General features: G+C 40.8%; 1 protein-coding gene across 1 annotated transcript in view; it reads left to right on the top strand.

The window, feature by feature from the left end:
* LOC149321439 (cadherin EGF LAG seven-pass G-type receptor 3-like) overlaps positions 1-20,827 on the top strand; it is a 107,047-nt gene that overhangs the window by 39,259 nt on the left and 46,961 nt on the right. The window contains exons 3-11 of the mRNA XM_089521649.1: positions 8,014-8,236; positions 8,829-8,944; positions 13,053-13,141; positions 14,334-14,491; positions 16,105-16,268; positions 17,164-17,289; positions 18,462-18,631; positions 19,299-19,484; positions 20,401-20,511. Of these exons, the coding sequence (XP_089377775.1) occupies positions 8,014-8,236; positions 8,829-8,944; positions 13,053-13,141; positions 14,334-14,491; positions 16,105-16,268; positions 17,164-17,289; positions 18,462-18,631; positions 19,299-19,484; positions 20,401-20,511 (1,343 nt within the window). The remainder of the gene's footprint in view (positions 1-8,013; positions 8,237-8,828; positions 8,945-13,052; positions 13,142-14,333; positions 14,492-16,104; positions 16,269-17,163; positions 17,290-18,461; positions 18,632-19,298; positions 19,485-20,400; positions 20,512-20,827) is intronic.

The raw sequence follows: 20,827 nt of genomic DNA, 5'->3' as shown, positions 1-20,827 counted from the left end.
TTAGCGTTATTGCATGATAGACTACCAAATGCAATTTTGGGCAATGGGAAGTCAGTCCGAATGCAATCATGGGGTTTCACATTTTCGGGCAATGGCAAGCTGTTTTCAGGCAATGGGAAGTCAGTTTGAACACAATTCAAATTCGATGAACTAGCGAATTCACGTGAATGCATTCTGGCCCCACTTTCTTTTCATTCAAAATTAAGAGGAATTCCTCCCATGTGATAAACTCCAAAGTCTTCCATCTTGAGCTATGGCCCCTAAATGGTAAGCTTAAACCACCCTGAAGAACAAGAGGAACTCACAGGAAGGTGGAAAGATTGCTTCCTCATAAGATTTTCACTGTTTTAGCAGTGTAGATTTTTATAGAGAGAGGCATACAGTGACACTGGGAGGCTTTTAGAATAAATATGTAAACCTTTGCTTATTTCATTAATACAAGCAAGAATAAAGAATACCAAAAGTCGATTCCGTGCTGGGCAACAGAAAGCATGAGAGTTTTTGTACATTTTTTCAATCATTTTTCCCAAATCAGGAATTGGTTTACTCCAAAAAAAAAAAAATAAATCTGCACAAAAATGATGGTTTTGCATAAAATATATTTTTCTGTGTAAAATATTTATTGCAAAAGTTGTGTGTGGGTTTTTTGGTAAAGAGTTCAAAAATGTGAAAAGCTCTCATGGCAGTTGCCCTTTTCTTTTGATGTTGTGTACATACAGAGGATGAGGTACAGACACAGAGAATGCAAGAATTCTTTACATTGCTATCTTAGGGTTACCAGGTTGCATGCTTATGATGGTGACTATTTCTTTGAGATGCTGTGAGAGATAACTTGCATCTGTGGCTTTTCCTGAACCATTTTTTCTCTAGTCATGCCATCTATCCTCTTCTATTGCTCACAGTGGTGTAAAATCAGAGCAGATGAGAGAAAAGGGTGGGGAAAGGATGGATGAAGTAACTGGCCCAGCGTTCATAAGCTGTATTTCAGTTAACAAAGCCTCTGACAAAGAAACTCCTATTTACAGTATTTTTACACCAAACCACCTCTCTCATTTTCTCCTTGTCATATGTCTGGTTGGAAATATTTTTGGAAGCTTCAGCATTGCAATGATGGTGATGGAGGAATGGAGAAACACAGAAATTCAGATTGTGGGTTTAAGCAGCATGTCTACAGTAAACAATACAATAAACAAAACCTTAGCTGGGAAAGAATAGGATTCTGATTTAGGCAATCCTGCTGTATCTATATGTGCCTGTCTAAAACAGGCAACTCAGCATCTGTCTTCAGAAACATGTACTGAACATATGTGAACAGCAAAACAGAGAAAATGGGGAAAGCAGATTAGCCTGCCTGACCAGCTATCCCTTGTGTGTGTGTGTGTGTGTGTAGTATAGATCTGTAAGTTGGTCACCTGAATGAAAATCACAAGCAAAGTAGAGGGTGATGAATGGAAAAGGTATCCCTGCATTTTAGTATAGGTCTGTTTTGGTTTACTTATGCAATGCTTACCTGACCTGGTGGTTTCATGTCTCATCTCATATGGGATGGGTTTTGAGGAAGTCACTTCACATACAACAGAAGTAGATGGTTGGAGGAATGTCATAAACAGAAGTAGGGAAACCTGGGATCACTCTATGAGTTTGCAGCTACAGAATCGATTTCAATCTCACTCTGTTATCAGGGATGATGAAGAAGAGCAGCATGGACAGACTTCAGGGAAAGGGCAGGTCAGTCTCCAGGACCAGATGAACTCCATCCAAGGGTATTAAAAGAACTGGCAAAAGTAATATCGGAGCCATTGGCAATAATCTTTGAGAACTCCTGGAGAACAGGAGAAATCCCAGCAGACTGGAGGAGGGCAAACGTTGTCCCCATCTTCAAAAAGGGAAAAAAAGAGGATCCCAACAATTATCGTCCAGTTAGTCTGACATCAATACTAGGAAAGATCCTGGAGCAGATCATTAAACAGAGAGTCTGTGAACATCTAGAAGGCAATTCCATAATCACAAAAACTCAACATGGGTTTCAGAGAAACAAGTCATACCAGACATATCTCTTTTTTTCTTTTCTTTTTCTTTTCTTTCTTTCCTCTTTTTTTGGGATAAAATTACCAGCTTGGTAGTTGAAGGGAATGCTGTGGATATATTATATCTTGATTTCAGTAAGGCCTTTGGCAAAGTTCCCCATTACATTCTTGCAAACAAGCTTGTAAAATGTGGGCTTGACAAAGTAACTGTTACATAGATTTGTAACTGGTTGACTGGCCGAACTCAAAGGGTGCTTGACAATGGCTCTATTTCATCCTGAAGAAAAGTGACCAGTGGGGTCCCCCAGTGCTATTCAACATCTTTATCAATGACTTGTAGGACAGAATTGGGGGCATACTTTTCAAATTTGCAGATGACACCAAACTAGGGGGAGTAGCTAATATCCCAGAGGACAGGATAAAAATTCAAAATGGCCTGAATAGACTAGAAAGCTGGTCCAAAGCTAACAAAATGAACTTCAACAGGGAGAAATGTAAGGTACTGCACTTAGGGCGGAAAAATTGAAATGCACAGATAGAGGATGGGTGGAAAGAGACTACATGTGAAAGGGATCTGGGAGTCCAAGTAGACCACAAATTGAACATGAGTCAACAGTGCGATGCGGCAGCTAAAAAAGGCACTGCAATTTTAGGTTGCATCAATAGAACTCTAATGTCTAGATCAAGAGAAGTAATAGTGCCACTCTATTCTGCCTTGGTCAGGCCCCACCTGGAATATTGTGTCCAGTTCTGGGCAACACAATTCAAAAAGGACATTGAAAAACTAGAGCATATCCAAAGGAGGGTGAATAAAATGGTGAAGGGCCTGGAAACCATGCCCTATGAGGAAAGACTTAGGGAGCTGGGGATGTTTAGCCTGGAGAAGAGAAGGTTAAGAGGTGCATTTTTCTTCTGCCCCTGATATGTGTATTTTCCTATTTTACTGTTTCCTGTTCCTGTTTTTTGTAGTAATGGTTTTAACTGTTATATTGAATTTTTAATTCTGTATTGAAATGTTTTTATAAATTTTGTAAGCCGCCCTGATCATTTCCATGGAAGGGCGGGGTAGAAATAAAATTTATTATTTATTATTATATGATAGCCCTGTTTAAATACTTGAAGGGATGTCATATTGAGGAGGGAGCAGGCTTTTTTTCTGCTGCTCCAGAGACTAGGACCTGGAGCAATGGATGTAAGCTCCAGGAAAAGAGATTCCACCTCAACATTAGGAGGAACTTCCTGACAGTAAGAGCTGTTCAACAGTGGAACACACTCCCTTGGAGTGTAGTGGAATCTCCTTCTTTGGAGGTCTTTAAATAGAGGCTGGATGGCCATCTGCTGGGGATCTTTGATTGAGAGTTCCTGCATGGCAGGGAGTTGGACTGGATGGCCCTTGTGGTCTCTTCCAACTCTATGATTCTATGATTATGGTTTTAATATTTGTAATTTTATAATGTTTTTAGATGATTTTTTAATTTTTTTATTGGAATATGTTTTTAATATTGTTATTGTGAGTTGCTTTGGGTCCCTTTGGGGAGAAAGGAAGGATAGCAATTAATTAATTAATTAATATATGCATATTGTTAGTTTTTAATAAAACTTGCTGAAACATGTTAAAACTAACCTTCTTTCTGTGATGTAGGAAGCGATGCTTATTCTTTCCTTATTCATTCTACTTCTAGTTCCAATTTTCTGTTAAAAAAGTAATGTCCAGCATGACATCTACTTTGTTAACTTGAATATATCTTTAAACAATATTAGTGTAATGTGATCTGGCAGCAACACTAATCATTCCCATATCCAATAGCTTCAGAGGAAATGCTTCCAGTCACTGGTTTTTGAGCAGTAGGGAGTAGGACTGTTATTTGTGGCAACTGGCCAGTAAGTAGAATGTAAAAGGCGTTACCTGGTTTGGCTACTTTCAAAAATAGAGGAAATGCATAATCGAAAAGGGAGGGGGAAGAAAAACATTTTCATACAAGTTTAGTGTACTGGTTTATTTGTATAGATACACACAGACATAATTGCTAGAATTCAAACAGAAATGCAGTATATCTCATAGTGGGAAAGGCTGTGACTAAATAAACTGTGAACAGATCACTTTGCTGTCTGGGTTCAAACTAGAGCTGCCAGAGTAAAAACTAGAGAGAAACCCTTTCTTTTAAAGATGGTGTAGAGGAGAGAATTTCAGCAGGTTTTCTTTGTCACAAAGCCAAGTAACAATCAACACATGCTTAAAGTCCCTCTTCTACACAGCCATACAAGGGGCATGAGCAACTGTAGTGTAAACTTTCAATGGGTGCACTCAAGTCCTTTGCTCTCCTTTCTTATGGTCATTTGTCTTTAAACGAGACTTCAGAGGGGCAGTTCTTCAAATAAAGGAGGCCATCAAGTAGATGGCTGATAGTTCTTCAACAAGTAGATGGTCTTTTACTAAACAGGAAACATGGCCACCCTATAATCAACTTGTAGCACTCCCAGTGCTTGGTTTAGGACTGCCTTGAAAAGAAGGGGGAAGATCATATCTATACCAGTCACAGGTGAACATAAACAAGAAGATGCTATTGCATCTTGCTTGAGCATGGGCTTCCTATAGATAAGTGACTGACACTATGTGAACATAGTGCTGGACTAGATAGGTCCTTAGTCTGATTCAGTATGGCTTTTCTTGTCTTCTTCTTATGCTATTCTCTATCGAATTGTCTTTGTTTTTAGCATAAACTGGTAGACATGAATTCAGCATTGGCTCTAGCACTGGACAGAGCCAGCTGATTTTGAGTGTCATGGATAGAGTTGTTGTTATTGTTGTTGTTGTTGTGTGCCTTGAGTCATTTCTAGCTTAATGGCAACCCGAAGGTGAACCTGTCTTGGTTTTGTTTTCGTTTATTTTTTTGGCAAGATTTGTTCAGAAGGGGGTTGCCTTTGGCTTCCTCTGAGGCAGAAAGAGTGTGACTTGCACAAGGTCTCCCACTGAGTTCCCATGGCTGAGCAGGGATTTGAAGCCTGCTCAAATCGCTACTGTCTCTTTGTGGATAGCATATTGTTATTTAATTTATTATTGTTGACCTTCTGCTTGCTAGGGAAGAGGTGAAATGCTGATTTTCTGACTTCAATGCCAATATATCTTGACAGACTTTGGGTTTTATGGACCTTAGATGGGGATAGAGCACATCTTCCCTGAGCCTTAGGCAACAAAATGACATAGAATAACTATGGAATAACCATCTGCCTTGGTCCAGGCCTCGGAGGTAGAGAAGAACTGCTGGCCCTCATCCCCTTCCCCTCCACCACTCCCTTCTCCTTTTGTGTTGTGTCTTTTTAGATTGTAAGCCTGAGGGCAGGGAACTGCCTCATTAAAAGATTGTATGTACAGTGCTGTGTAAATTTACAGCGCTTTAGAAATAAAGATTAATAATAATAATAATAATAATAATAATAAATAAAGTGAGAGGTAGTCCCTTCATGAGAAGTGGAATTGTAAAAAGTGGCATGATTCAATCTAACACCCCTTCAGTTAAAGTGGAATGCTGCTTTAGCAAGCCAGAAGAGTGTGTAACTCAGACATCCTATGATGCATAGAGTATAAACCTTCCCAGAAACTGGAGGAATTAATTCCCAGCTGTGTCAAAGAGCTGTAGCCTCCTGCAATGCTGTCACTGACACATCACAGAGAAAGAGAATCCTTTTTCTACCACTCTGCATTCCTGTTCAGCCAGGGAGAAACTGTAGCAGCAAATCTGACATCTCCTGTATTAGTGACGACAATGAAGAGTTTAGCTTGTCAGACGGATGGTGGAAATGAATTCTGATGGCTCTGCTTCAAGCTCCAAAGGCACCAAATAGTTGATAGTGACATCCAGCGGCTGTTTGAAGAAACAGCAGTTTACTCAGGGAAGCTGAAGCCAGCATGGTGTAGTGGGTTGAGCACTGGACTAAGACTCTGGAGACCAGGTTCTGAATCTTAGCGTGGCCATGTAAACCCATTGGGTGATCCAAGTTGCATTTTTTCAGAGGATGGCAATGGCAAACGCCCCCTCCTCTAAACAAATCTTGCCAAGAAAACCCCCTGATAGGTAAGCCTTAGTGTTGCCTTAAGTTGGAAACAACTTGAAGACACATAACAAGAAGAAGAAGAAGAAGAAGAAGAAGAAGAAGAAGAAGAAGAAGAAGAAAGCTGAATATGAAGAGGAGCTCCATTTGGAGCCAGTCATAGCTTCCAACTCCACCGAATTAACCCTACATCTATTGTGGATACCACTTTTTAAAAAATAATTTTTATTTTCCATATTCCAACACATTTCCATATTTCCATATCACTTTTCCTAATACACTGATATAAACATAGTTGTAGATCAACACTTATCCTAGTTGTAGATCAACACTTATACAGTTTTGTGTCATTCTGTAAAACGCTTAAGTATTAACAGAAGTCATGCTTTCCCACTATTCTTTCCAATCCTTCCTAAACCAGTTTTTCCCCCAAGGAATCTACATATTTTAACATTGAATATTACAGTTCAATAAAACTGATTATTTATATCCCCACATATCTTTCCATTTTATATTGTCATGTATCACCATATATATATTCTGTATATTCAGTATCTGCATCATTTTGTGCTATAACAAAGTAAATGTCAGACTACGTATGTTAAAATTAGACCTCTAGCCCCTATCACATTGTTTCTCAGTGGATATCATTTCTGAATGCTGGTAATGTTAATATGCATCAGTTGTGTGAAGATTTTACTGTTATTTATTGTATTTTACTGAAACACAGAGCAACAAGTCTTTGGCTTTTAAAGGCACCTTAGCAGCTTAACTGAACCATTTCCCTATGGTTATGAATACAAGAGAAGCCATATAGCCCCAGAATTGTCTTGACCTCTTGAGGAAGTGTTACATGCTTCAGCTGCTCCTATTCATTTCTGCCTGAAGTGAAAATATCCCCTTCTGTGCTCTCATATGAGCTTCTGAGCCTGTCCTTTAAAGAGGCATGCAGTCAGCAACAATATGCTCATGGCATAATCTTTAAAAGAAATATTAGCTCTCTGTAACTATTAGGTTTGCTGCTTCTATTTTAACTATCATGGTTTCATCTTATGGAATCCTGGGATTTGTAGTTTGAGGAAAACATTGAGAATTCTTAGCCAAGAGCTCTTGTGCCTTACCAGGGTACACAGCACAGGATTCCCTAAAACATAGTTATGGTATCTAAAGTGGAATAATAATGTTAAAATGCTCTATCTTGACAGCACAGGTGCTACACATGCAATTTTAAACTAGCCAAACAGCCTTCTGTCCCCTATCTTCCTAATTGTCAGTTGGCAATGATGCCAACTGAAGGTTGTTGCTGCTGCTGTGCCCCAGTACTTCTGAATAAAGTTGCTGACTTTTCTTTCTGGATTGATAATCTCAGTGTTTCATGGGACTTTTTCACACAGGGAAGATTAGAACAGTAAACTGATCACAATTGTCAGTGTATAGTTTCCAGGAAAAAAATAGTTGTGACCAGTGGGCCCAAATATGGTATTGGTCCCTGGTAAATTAAGGGGGAAGGGACTGTCCACCCACTACATCAGACAGCTTGAGAAGCATTGTACTAGAATGTCTTTAGGATGACTCTGGAAGTTTGCTGTATGGAAACTTTCCCCAGCCTGGCTCCCTTTATATATTTTGGTCTACAACTCCCATCATCTATTGGAGATGTTGTCTAGGGCTGATAAGAGTCTTAGCCCGAAGCATCTGTAGGAAGACAGACTGGATAAGACTCTTGTATGGCATAACTGAGAAGGAGAGAGATGTCAAGTTGAAGTTTCTAGCAGCACCACAATTAAGGCTGAAAAAGAAATGGATGTGCCATGTCCCCCAGACTTTTCTAAATCCTGGGAATTCCAGTCTGATATTTTGCCTTTCCTCATTCCCCTTTTAGAGGCTCAAATAATTCCTTTGATTTGTTGTTTCTGTTTTATTTTTCCCCCAATAGGTGACAACTGTGAGGTGGATAGTCGGGCAGGACGCTGTGTTCCTGGTGTGTGTAGAAATGGAGGCACCTGCACCAACTCAGCAGATGGTGGTTTCCAGTGCCAGTGTCCTCCTGGGGGCTTTGAAAAGCCTTACTGTGAAGTATCCACACGTTCCTTCCCCCCAAAATCTTTCATCATGTTTCGAGGACTGCGTCAGAGGTTCCACTTGACACTCTCTCTCTCGTACGTTCTTGATGCAACAGTCACAGAACACCTGGTCACAAGTCTACCACTGAAGACACTGTCTTCCCTCTCGATGGGGTGGATAGTTCTCTATAGCCCAAAATGCATCTTTCTTACTTTGCTGGATTTCTCTTTGCTACTACTTTGGGCTATCTTAAAAATGGCTTGGGATTGGTGCAATATTTTAATCTAACTGCAAGAAAGAGAAGATTGTTAAGATTGCAATCCACTATTTATTTTTAACTCAAAGAAGTACTATCAAATTTATGATAAATAGAAATCCTATAAGTGTGTCTTAACTAGAGATGAGGGTGCAGTGAAAGCCTGTTAACCATTGGCTTTTCATTTAAACTGTTAAAAACTTACTAGGGAGCAGGATGAGGGCAGCCCTACCTTCTGCTGATGACTGGATCAAAAGGTAAATCTGCAACAGCAACACTCTCTAGAGATGACTACATCTGATAAATTAGTTGTAGATAAGTATTGCACTAAGAGATTTGTAATTTACCCCAGAGTAAACCTAATTTGCTTAGTCTGACTAAGTGTCTGTGAATATATTTATTATTTCTCTGTTTCATCACTCTTGTGTTAGATTCGCCACCTTGGAGCATGGTGGCCTCCTAATCTATAATGGACGACTAAATGAAAAGCATGACTTCCTGGCTGTAGAGATTGTGGATGAGCAGGTTCAACTGAAGTACTCCACAGGTGGGTGTGGTAGGTCTACTGTACCCCCACTGAAAGTGCCCCCCACCCAAAAGGTGTTGTCCATCATGTAGGAAAAAATGGATGCAACTTGTCATACTAGATTACTCACTGTGTTAAGTAACTTATAGAACAAGGGTAGGAATCATGCAGTCCTCCAGATGCTACTGCATTACAACTCGTAGAGCTCATCACCATTGGTTCAGCTGGCTAAGGCTGCTAGAAATTGTGTTTCAGCGAGAACTAGACAGCCTCAGGATTTCTATCCTTTCTATAGAATATGGCCTTATTTCACACTAAATAGTTCCTCAAGGATTATCTGAACACAGAAGGAGTGTGCTTGAGAGCCTTTAAAGCCTCCTTACCAGTCAGAATGTTCCCTTATTGCCATATTCCCAACAATGGGAATAGTAGCCCATCAAGAAGCCAAGTACTTTATTCACATGTAGCTGAACTGTTCATACTTGAACAATTCAGTTGAGTTCACTTGTCATGGTGAATGTGAACATGCCCTTTAGTGAATGTGATGAGTGATCAGCCTTCTTTCCAATCTTGAAGCTGCTGAAGTGGGCAGGGATAGTCCAGAAGGTATGCAGTGAGTCTCCACTGTAGCCAAAATCTTTGTAGGGGAATTTTACTTAGCTCAGAATGAGAGGAGGTCAGCTACAAGGACCCTATGAAATGGTCTACCACCTGTACACCGAGGGACTGGTGGATCTAAGAAATGATGCAGAGGCAGATGTCTCAAATTAAAGTATATTTTATTTAAAAGGGAAAATTACACAGCAATTCACTGTCACACATTCATTCAAGGCTCAGGAAATTACAGTTTAGCTTGGAACGGGTTAAAGGCAGAATTACGGGTGATACTTACTACAGATGAGGCTTGCTTCCAGAATCCAATTGGGTGAAATAGAGTGAGACACAGCCGTTGCAAGAGTGTTGGTTGAATGAAAGTGCCAGAGCTAGACTAGAGATCACAGTGACATAGATTCCCCATGAAATCTAAACTAGCACAGTGAGGGGAGTTTTCCAGGAGTTTTTAAGGGCAAAAACTATCCTCAGGGCAAAGGTGTCGGATTGTCTAGGGTGAAGTAATTTGGTCTGACAATAATCAACGGAAATGGAAAGGGATAGTTGGCTCATCAGGTGAGACAATCATCGCTCATACTTCTGGTTATTGGAGGTTATGGTGATCCCATTAGAGACTCTATTGGGCTAGTCCGAGGGGTATTGTTCTCAAAAGATCCCATGAGGCTGACCTCACCTAGGTGTACTGCTTATATATCCCGCCACTCTAGGGATTATGGCTGACTGCATGGCAGGGTCCATCTGAGGTCATGTGGAATACCACATATACTGAAATTCAGAAAAATGCACTATCGCTAACACCACCTCCCCTGAATTCTTAGAAATTACTGTTTAACAGTTCTTGGGGAAATTTTCAGTAGTGGTGCCCAGACAGACATTCTTTTCTCCTGACGTTATTTTGAGAAAGGTACGAAGGATGGAAGTCTTCAGTTAGTGGCATCGAACAAGGTACACTTTCTGTGAGCCTTTTCCTTGGGAAGGATCTGGGCTCATATTCAGGAATATCAATAGCACACTAGTCCCAAAACATCCTATCATTAGCCCTGTGGAGAAGTATGGTTCATCAGGGTAGGAGTCAGCTTTAGACTCCTGATAGATGCCATAGTCAAGCCTGAAAAAGAACATGGATGTATGTATCTCTATATCAATATTTTTGTGGGTCACTTGGTGAATCGATGTTTGTGTCTGCCTGTTCATACAGTGAATGCAAAACCCTGTGACTTGTGTTTCCATTTCACACTCTGTACAGTTATGATGAAGTGAATGTAGCCCTTAAAATGGAGAGGATAATGTCTAGGTCAGTGATGGCGAACCTATGGCACACGTGCCAGAGGTGGCATTCAGAGCCCTCTCTGTGGGCACATGTGCTGTCACCCCAGCACAGAGTTTGCCAGAGTTTGTTACTAGAAAGCCAGAGGGACACGGCACTTTGCAATAAATAAGTGGGTTTTGGGTTGCAGTTTGGGCACTTGGCCTTTAAAAGGTTCACCATCACTGGTCTAGGTTGTGCTTTCTACAGAACAGTGTGTTTGCTTCTAGAATAGGATGGCTGTTAGTCCTGATTCATGGAGGACAGTCCTCTCTTGGAAGAAAACTCCTCTGTTTGAAGGTGTTCTTTTTTCACAAGTATGGAGACTATATCAATAGCAAGTAAATTTTTATACTGCTTACCGATGTACTAAACAGCTTACAAAATGTAAGCTAATTGCCCCCAATAAGCTGGGTACTAATTTTAGTGATCTATGGAAGGATGCCAGGCTGAGTTGACTCGTAGCCCCTGGCTGGTATTGAACTCACAAGCTTGTGGTTTGTGAGTGAGTGGCTGCAGTACAGGCATTTAATCACTGTGCCACCAGGGCTCTCAGAGACACTGAAATTGCACATTAGGAGTGAACAACTGATGAGAAGCTGAGTAGGATGAACATAGGTCATCTGGCCATAGACTTCCCCACAGGAATGAGATTTCTCTTCCAATTACAATAATAATGTGCAAGTTTACATCTATACTTATGCATTAACAGATGATAAAGGACAAATTCTCCTTTGCTCTCTCTTTTGGTGATGAAGAAATGGCCACACTCCTCTGACACCATAAACAAGGGAAAATATGAAGCTCTATTTATATTTATGAGTGTAAGCTATGTGTGTGGATGGGCTTAAAAATGGAAAATGCAGAAGGGGGAAGAGAGCATATTTGTATGCACAGGAGTATTTGTGTTCACATTTTTCTGTATATGCGAGTCTTCATATCGTGTTGAGTGTAAAGGTCACAAACAGTCACATTAGATTATATCTCAAAGGACTATTTATGCATGCTGTTAGTGTCTGGGTGAATGATGGTGTTGCATCAGTGCAGTAACGTGTGCTTTTTTAAGCTGTGGTATTAAAAGCCATCCTATCATGTGACATAACGAGACCTCCAACATCCCTAATTCATTTGGTTCTGTCTAAAGCCATACAACCTTTTATGGTCTATTCAGCTTCAAAAGTGATGTTCAGATAACATGTCTTAAATATAGTTACCATACGAAAGCTTTTGCTTCCAGGGTTCTAACTGTATCTGAGCCAATAACCTGTCAAGTTAACCGCACTCCTAAAATAGGAACCCAAAGCATCTGCACTTGTGCTTTTTTAGTTTCAATGTGACAAACCAAGGGATAATCTATGCTGTGTGAAACCAGGAACCTTTGCTAATAAAGACAGAAATTACAATTAACAGCTACCCGCATAGGCCATATTGTTGTTCTTAACTGCCGTCAAGTTAACCTCAACTCATGGTGACCCTATGCATGAGAAACACCCTTCTCCAAGGCACCCTATCCTCAACAGCTCTGCTCAGATCCTGCAGACTCAGGGACCTGTCCTCCTTGATTAAGTGTATCTGTCTTTTTCTTCCTCTCTTCCTACTGCCTTCTACATTTTCAAGCATTGTCTTCTCATAATGGGGCCAAACTATGACAGCCTCAATTTAGTTATCTTGGCTTCCAGGGAGAGTTCAGGCTTGATTTCTTCAAAGACCCACTCGTTTGTCTTTTTAGATATCCACATCTCAACTGGGTTGATTTTCTTTCTGTCAGCAACAACAACATATGGAGGACTGCGTGACCTCCATCATAAACACTAAAAAGTTTTATTTGTCCTAAGTTTAAATCCCCCTTCGTCAAAAGATATCTAATATGTTTGACAGCATTCACTTCCCCCCAAAGTGGGGAAATGTATAATAAGCTTGGGCAGTGAACAGTAAATTTAACAAAAATATAACAAAAAATGGTTATAGAGAAATAGACTATAATAAAAATCATTAAAATGTATTTTTAAAAAAGAAATGAAGGAAGTTAAAATACAATAAAACAGACTCACCAGCTTGAAATGCCAAGATAAATACAAAAGTTGTGGGTTCGTGTTGAAAAGATTGCAAGATTGGTGCGAATTTCACAGCTATATGACACCTTTCAAGTATCAGACAGGTTAGCTTGAAATCCATCCACCTAACAGGATATGATGTCACTTCCCCCTGCAGGTGAGTCAAGCACCATTGTCACTCCCTATGTGCCAGGAGGTGTGAGTGATGGACAATGGCATACAGTGCAGCTTCACTATTACAACAAGGTAAGTGTTGAAATAGTTTTCTTCCTGTCATTTTGATTATTTCCTTACCCTTGGTTGTGTTTGACTGTAGCAAGCTACAAATAGTTGTTGTCTTCCTCTGCAGTTCTTTTTCTAGACCACTGTCAAGTGCTGAGTTGACCCCCCCCACCAGATGCATGTGCACACATGCACACACGCATGCACACACCATTCAATGTGTACTCTAACAGTCTTTTGTATTTAGGAGATAGTTCAGTATTTCACCTTCTCAGGACACAGTTTTAAGATATGTCATATAGGAACTGTGCTGAAGCTAAGCAGGTTTGAGTGTGGTCAGTGACTGGATGGGAGATTGCTTGGGAGCTTTATGTATATCACCCTAAGTTCCATATTTATTCTTGCTGCTCCTGCTGTTATGTATCTACAGGTTGACTCCAGCTTATGATGGCTTTCTCATAGAGTTTTCTTGGCAAAATTTCTTCAGGAGATTGCCATTGCCTTTCTCTGAAGCTGAGAGAATGTGACTTTCCAGGGCTGAGTGGTGATTTCAGCCCTGGCCTCCCACAGTCCTGTTCCAGCATTCAAACCACTACACCACACTGGCACTCTCATCCTCACATTTGTATATGCCTGTGTTTCTGTGCACACTCTCCCATACACACATATGTAACGTTGCAATACAGATCCGTCATTAAAAACTGAAGCTCCTTCTCAAGTTTCCCCTTTATCTACTATAACTTCTGATTCAATGTACATTCTGGTCTGTTGTGATCTACATTTCTATGTCCCTGACCCATATAATTGCTCCCGTGGCTGGGGTGAGAAAAGGCATATGATTGCCACATCAGAGAACACCATAAATGGGGAAGAGAAGACATTAAACTCAGGGCTACCATTTTTGGTGGCAATCCCATAATGTGTCTCAGTCACTGCTCTTCATAATGTTTGTTCTTTCTGTTGTTATTATCTGCTTCTTCTCCACCTTTGTCCAGCTGAGAGGATGCCAGGCTGTTAGAAATAGCCCCTTCCTCACCTGTTACTTGTTCCAGGATAAAAATTCAGCTAGAAGGGGTGATACACAGTGTGTATATATTATGCCTAAAATGCAGTGGAGATATGTTATTCAGATATGAATGTTCAGCTTCCCTGTTGATTTTTTTTTTAAAAAAAAATGTTTTGAAAAGTCAATGATAACACTGTTATATCATTTCAGCCCAAGATCAGCTCCTTGGGCTCAGTGCAAGGACCTTCCAAAGAAAAAGTGGCCATCCTAATAGTGGACAAATGTGATGCATCTGTGGCACTGCAGTTTGGAAGTGAGATTGGGAACTACACCTGTGCAGCAGAGGGGGTGCAGTCCAGTTCCAAAAAGTGAGTTTTTTGCTGTTGTCATACAGACAGCATAATCCAGTCCACCTTCAAAGACTGGAAAGGAACAGATTTTTAATTATTATTTATCTTCTCTTCTCTTTTCCAATTGTAGTTCATGATTAAGTTTGTATCAGAAAAGGAGAAGAGGAGGCTTGGAACACAGTTACATAACAAACTATGTCCCTCCATAGCTCAATTGTTACCCAAACAAAGCATATACCTAAATGAAATATACTCAAGCATGTACCTCTGGTCTTTTGCATAACTACAGAGGCTTGTGGACAAGTGCAGTTACAGTTTTGTTGGCTGGTTCCTTACTCTTTTTCTATAGTGTGCAAAGAGAGCCAATCACATCATTCCAATAGCCTGTGTACCTGGCATACAGCCTGTATACCTGGCGTGTCGTGTGTGTGAGGGCTCAGAATACCTGATAAATATTCTCATATACACAAAACAGTCTGTTGCATTGATCCAGGAATTGAAGCAGAGCAGGCCCAAGACATTTGGCTGCTTTAGGCTTAGCAGCAAATGAAGCCCAACCACCACCCAATTCAGAAGGCATGTAGTAGCCAAAGATGATGGGCACATGTGACAGAAAATCACACAAACACCTGCCCCCTTACCTGACAAGGACATATAATAATAATAAATACGAAAAATTGGCTGTTCTTTCATAACACAGCCAAACTGCTTACTTTGCCTAATAGTAGGTTTAGTCTTGGAGAGAAAATGTTAGCAGCAGCAAGTATGTTTTGTGTTCAATGCTGTTTTCATGGAAATGAGTCACATATGAAGAAGGGACTGAGAAACAAATGTGGATAAAAACAGCGCCAAGAACAACAACCCAGTATTGGGGTTGAAGAAGGGCAGGTATGGAGAAACAGTGGTAGCAAACATACTGGAAGCCAGCCTGAATGGCAGGGAAAGAAGAAATACCCATGCATCAAAGACATTTTTATATGGCTTGAGTTTTCTTTATCTGAAATGCTTGGGACCAGAGGTATTTTGAATTTCTTTTTTTCTTTTTTTGATTTTTGAATATTTGCAAAATACCTAGGACATGACATCCAAAATTTAAAAAAAATATGGTTTAGGATTAAAATATCTGTTTATGAAAGAATAATCTCTTGAGTTCTGTGCCACTCTAACTCCATTCTAAGGCAGCCTTCTCTAACCAGATGCCTTCAAGATGTGTTGGCCCACAATTTTCATTATGTCCAGTCAACTTGGCAAAACACTAAGCAAGTCCCATCATTTCCAACCAGCTTGGCTAAAGTACGAAACATACAAAAATTCAATAATACCTACAACAATCTCATAAGATAGTTATGGTTTGTCATAGCTGAAATCACAACATTCTAAAGCAGTGGTCCTAAACCCTGTATGCTTGATTGTGGCGATTGTGTGAAGTGTATAGCTGCAGTCATGTCAAACGCTTCAGTGTGAAGTTTCTGCAGTTCTTTGCATAACAGGCAAAGACCCACCTTTCCCATGAGGTTCCCATTCCTAGCTTCAGGGTAGCAGAAATCTGACTCTTGGCACATTTGTGGGGCTAAAATGCCAAAGTATAACTACTGTCATAAATGCCACTTATGGGCTTTTTCTTCCTCCAGATCACTGGACCTCACTGGGCCTTTGCTCCTTGGGGGGGTCCCCAATCTGCCTGAGAATTTTCCTGTTGAGCACAGGGAATTTGTGGGGTGCATGAGAGATCTGTACATTGACAGTAAACACATTGACCTGGCTTCCTACATTGCAAACAATGGGACCTCCACAGGTAATGTCAGATGCTTCACCACAGCTGCTACAAAGTCATTCCTCTCCCAGATCTTCCCACCCTTCCATTTGAAAAATTGAAAAGGGCCTTATCACTGCTGGTCTGATAGTTTAGGGATCACAGACACTACCTTCTTTTTAGACTCTGGCAAGACTCTTTCAGTAAGAGAGACTCAGTCCCATGTTTCCCACTGTCCTTTGTGCTGTTTAGTGAAACTGTATGCCCATTTGGCTGAAGTTGTACTCATAGAGGCATTAATGCTTTTTAGCTACTTATGCTCTTCAGCTACCTTTGCAAGACCCGGGCCAAACTCAGGCCGCTGAACCCCACCTGCATCCTCTGACTTACTACAAAAAACGGGGAGGGGTGCTTGTCCATTGTGAATTTTTTGGGATAAACAAGCCAGAAAAGTATTGACTTAGGTCTCTGGATGACCAAGCCTTTCAGGGAAATTCTTAGTGTTTGTTGCAGTTTTTAGTCTTAATTACATTTAAAGCAGGCCTACTAAAATCAGTGAGATTTAAAATAACTATGACTGATTTAAGTCCAGTGATTTTAGCAGGTCTACCATTAATATACTTAAGTCTGGATTCATTCCAACAGGACATAATGCCACATTTGAGGACCAGAGAGCTGGTGTCAGAAAACATTTCCTCCTATTGTTAGGCAGAGAGGGGTAGGCAATATAGGGTTGTCCAGAGGTTTTGGAATACAACTTCTATAACCTTTGACAACTAGACTTGCCATTTGGGAAGCACCAGAGTGCTTCTCCCTAGTTTAGAGTCTGCTCTCATAGTTTAAAGAAGATGAGAAATCAGGCCAAAATAGAAACCAGTTGATTAACTATTTGGTCATTTGTCTCCATCCCTGTGCCATTCATGTGTCACATCCCCAGGATGCCATGCTAAGCATTCCTTCTGTGATTCAAATCCTTGCAAGAACAGTGGTACCTGCATTGTTGGCTGGTCATCCTTCACTTGCAAGTGTCCAGTAGGCTTTGGAGGCAAAGACTGCAGACACGGTAAGTGTAATGTGGAGGGAGGTGAAAGTAAGTGAACTTGGCTCTTGGTTGCCTCATAAAGACCTGTTTCTCTAAACACACATCTGAAACCCCAGCAAGTCTTACCTGGCCTTTCAATTTACCCAGGGATCTGTTAATAAATATTCTGACTTCAGCTATTAATGTTCAAGTACAGAGCACACTATCTTGTCTTATATAAGTGATTGTGTGTTGTTGTGTGTTTTCAAGTTGTTTCTGACCTATGGTGACCCTATCATGGGGTTTCCTTGGCAAGAATAGTTCAGAGAGGGTTTGCCTTTGCTTTCCTCTGAGGCTGAGAGGGTCTGATATGTCCAAGGTCACCCAGTGAGTTTCCATGGTTGAATGGTGAGGCAGACCCTGATTTCCTACAGCTGTAGTTCAGCACTCAAATCACTACACCATGTTGAGTCTACACAAGGGAAATACATATCTAAATCCTGATTTTCATTTTATAATTCATGTAGTATGCAGAAAAGAATCAGACATCATTTTTGAGCATTTTGAAGACGAATATAAAATTAGAATGTGATTGATGCTAAAATACCCATTTTTATACGCATTTTGGTGTGCTTTTTGAGCCATACTATATCACAAACTATTTCACAACATTTTTATATATGTGCTATCTGAAGGATAAATGCATTCCAGTCCAGACAGTTGTCTGGAAAGCTAAGAGCACATTGTTTCATTTTGATATCTTTAAGCATCACCACTCCTGAATTTCTCCTCCAGAGATCTCAGTGGCCTGTTACAGACAGGCCAAAATAAAGCTGCTTCGAGTCACTTTGGAGGTATGGTATTTCAATGATGCATGTGCCCTAAGAGTCCAAAAGCCACACCAAAGCCACGCTCTAGTCCTAAGGACTGGAGTGCAGCTTTGGTGTGGCTTTTGGACTCTTAGGACTCATGCATCATTGAAATACCATACCTCCAAAGTGACTCGAAGCAGCTTTATTTTGGCCTGTCTGTAACAGGCCAGTATTTTAAAAAAGATAAACCTTCAAGTCTTCTTCCCAGGCCCAATTCAGGTGCCTTTCCTTACTGGCTTGAGAGTCCATAAAGTGAAGATGCAAACAATGTATGAAAAGAGACTTCTGCCGTGACAAGATTTTAAACTCCAGCATCTTTTACAATTCTTTTTTTCCTCCCAGCTATGCATCATCCTCACCATTTCCATGGCAACAGCATTCTTTTCTGGGATTTCAAGAATGAGGTGAAGATCTCCACTCCTTGGTATATGGGCCTGGCATTCCGGACACGCCAACTGAATGGAGTGTTACTTCAGGCCCATGCTGGCCAGTACATCACCATACGCTGCCAGGTACTCACAAGGGGTCTCTGCTGCTATCAGAAAAATTCTGAGAGGATTTTCTTGTGCACACAATGGAAGTGGAGATTTCCATACTGTGAGAAATTAGAATGAGTTGCTGCAGCAAGGATCCCTCTGTAGTAAAGGATCCTGTAATGTAGGATTTATTTATGTTATTGCCATGGGAATATTCTGTGCTGTGGCTTCACCCTGATCTTCAAGATGTATAGCCCTGCCTCAGCTGAGCAGCTTTCCTAATGTGCAAGTGCTTCTGAGAGTAATGAAGAGCATGAAGTATAAGCTAGCTGTCATAGTCTTGTGTACAAGGTAGAATTTGCTCTGTCCTGGCATTAGTTTAAGATTTTCAAATACCACTCAACTGACAAATGTCATTGGAGTGGTTTACAAATATTAAAACACAGCCAATAAAATCATGATGAAAAGAAATAAATCAGCTAAATTGTTTATTATTAGGGTATGAAATGGCAGCACTAAAGCTGAAACAGTAAAAGAAACAAAAATAGGAACAATAATCACACACAGAATTCTTGCCAGAAGAGAAAAGTCCCAGCTTGGTGCCTGAATATTACCAGATTCAGCTTTCTTAGGAGGCCCAGTCTTCACAGGCAGGTGCCATTGCGGAAAAAGCACTTCCTTTGCTGCTTTGCCTTTTCTTTAGCTGGACTCTGGGCTGCTCTCCTTCATGGTGAACAGAGGTTCTGGACGTACCACAAAACTCCTTCTGGATCAGATGCAGCTGAATGATGGAGCATGGCATGACCTTCAGCTGCAGCTACAGGACAGACGCAGTGGTCCAGATGCTCGTTACATCATCACCCTCAATCTGGATTTTGGATCCTACCAGGTGAGCCCTGTGGATAGTGACATATTATGAGTAACCACAGTGCACTGCATTACACAAACTAGATCTGGAGTCCTTTCTGTGAGTCCTGTCCTTTCCCTCTGCCCCTACTGTGTTTAACCATCTAGTACCCCTGACCTTGAGACCTAATTCTTATTGTGTCCATCGCTCTATACATCAGGAGGAGGCAACCTGTGGTTTGCTCTCTTATTGTACACAGATGGGAATGTGTGACTGTCCAAATGTTGTTTGACTTCAACTTCTTTCTTCCTCACCATTTGCTACACTGGCTAAGGCTGGTGGAAATCACTGTTTAGCATAATCTGGAGCAACCTTTCTCAACCTTTTTACCCTGGAGGAGCCATTGAAATAATTTTCAGGCATTAGGGAATCCCTGTATGAAAATTACAGCTCTCAGGGACCCCTTGCATAATCACTATTATAGGTAAAGGTATTCCCCATTGACAAGGTTATCAAGTCGTCTCCGACCATAGGGGGCAGTACTCATCTCCGTTACTCAGCTGAAAAGCCAGTGCTGTCAGAGACTACTCTGTGATCATGTGACCAGCATGATTGCACAGAATGCTGTTTAATCACTATTAAAGCTAACTCAAAAAGGTTTATATTTTTTAAATAATGATTTCTTGCAGAACCCTAGTGACCTCTCAAGGACCCTAGGGTTCTAGAGACTACTATCTGGAAGCTACAAGTTGCCACTCCTACTCTATAAAGTTAATACTAGCAGCCTCTTCCTGGCCTTTGACTTTCTCTGAGTCTTTTCAGGGAATATGTTACCAGTCCCGGGATTCTCACAGAGTGGGTGTGTCAGGATAGTAAAATGGCAGTCTGCTGGTTTAGCTAGGGGATGTGAGCCATGGTGCACATACTATGTTCCTATGAGTTGGGTTTCTTTTCTCAGGACACTGTAGTTGTTGGCAATGAGCTGCATGGCTTGAAGGTGAAGCATCTCCATGTTGGGGGAATCCTAGAGTCTGGTAAAGTGCATCATGGTTTCACAGGCTGTATCCAGGTGAGTTCCTAAAGGCTTCCAAATTCCTGGATTTCTCTGCTTATCCATGTTTTGATTTAGAGATGGGAAGCATTCACTAATGGGAAATTAACCCCCTTCCACCAAACCAGATGCAGAAACCAAACCATAAGTCCTTCCTTTTGGGGGCTGTCACTCTTTCTGGATTGCTGTCTGGTTTGGATTCTTAAAGATAGCTAGGGCCTTTGAATATTTGATAGTAAGAGTTTCAAGGAAGAGAAAATGACGAGAGTCCTTGGTAAAGTCTCTATGACCAGTTGCCAGCAGTCTAGTACATGAATAACGTGCAGTTTAAAAA

This window comes from Sceloporus occidentalis, unplaced genomic scaffold, assembly GCF_023333645.1.
Source record: "Sceloporus occidentalis isolate IW3139 unplaced genomic scaffold, rSceOcc1.0.p SCAF_1, whole genome shotgun sequence".
NCBI lineage: Eukaryota > Metazoa > Chordata > Lepidosauria > Squamata > Phrynosomatidae > Sceloporus > Sceloporus occidentalis.
This window is presented reverse-complemented; position numbering and strand designations above follow the sequence as displayed.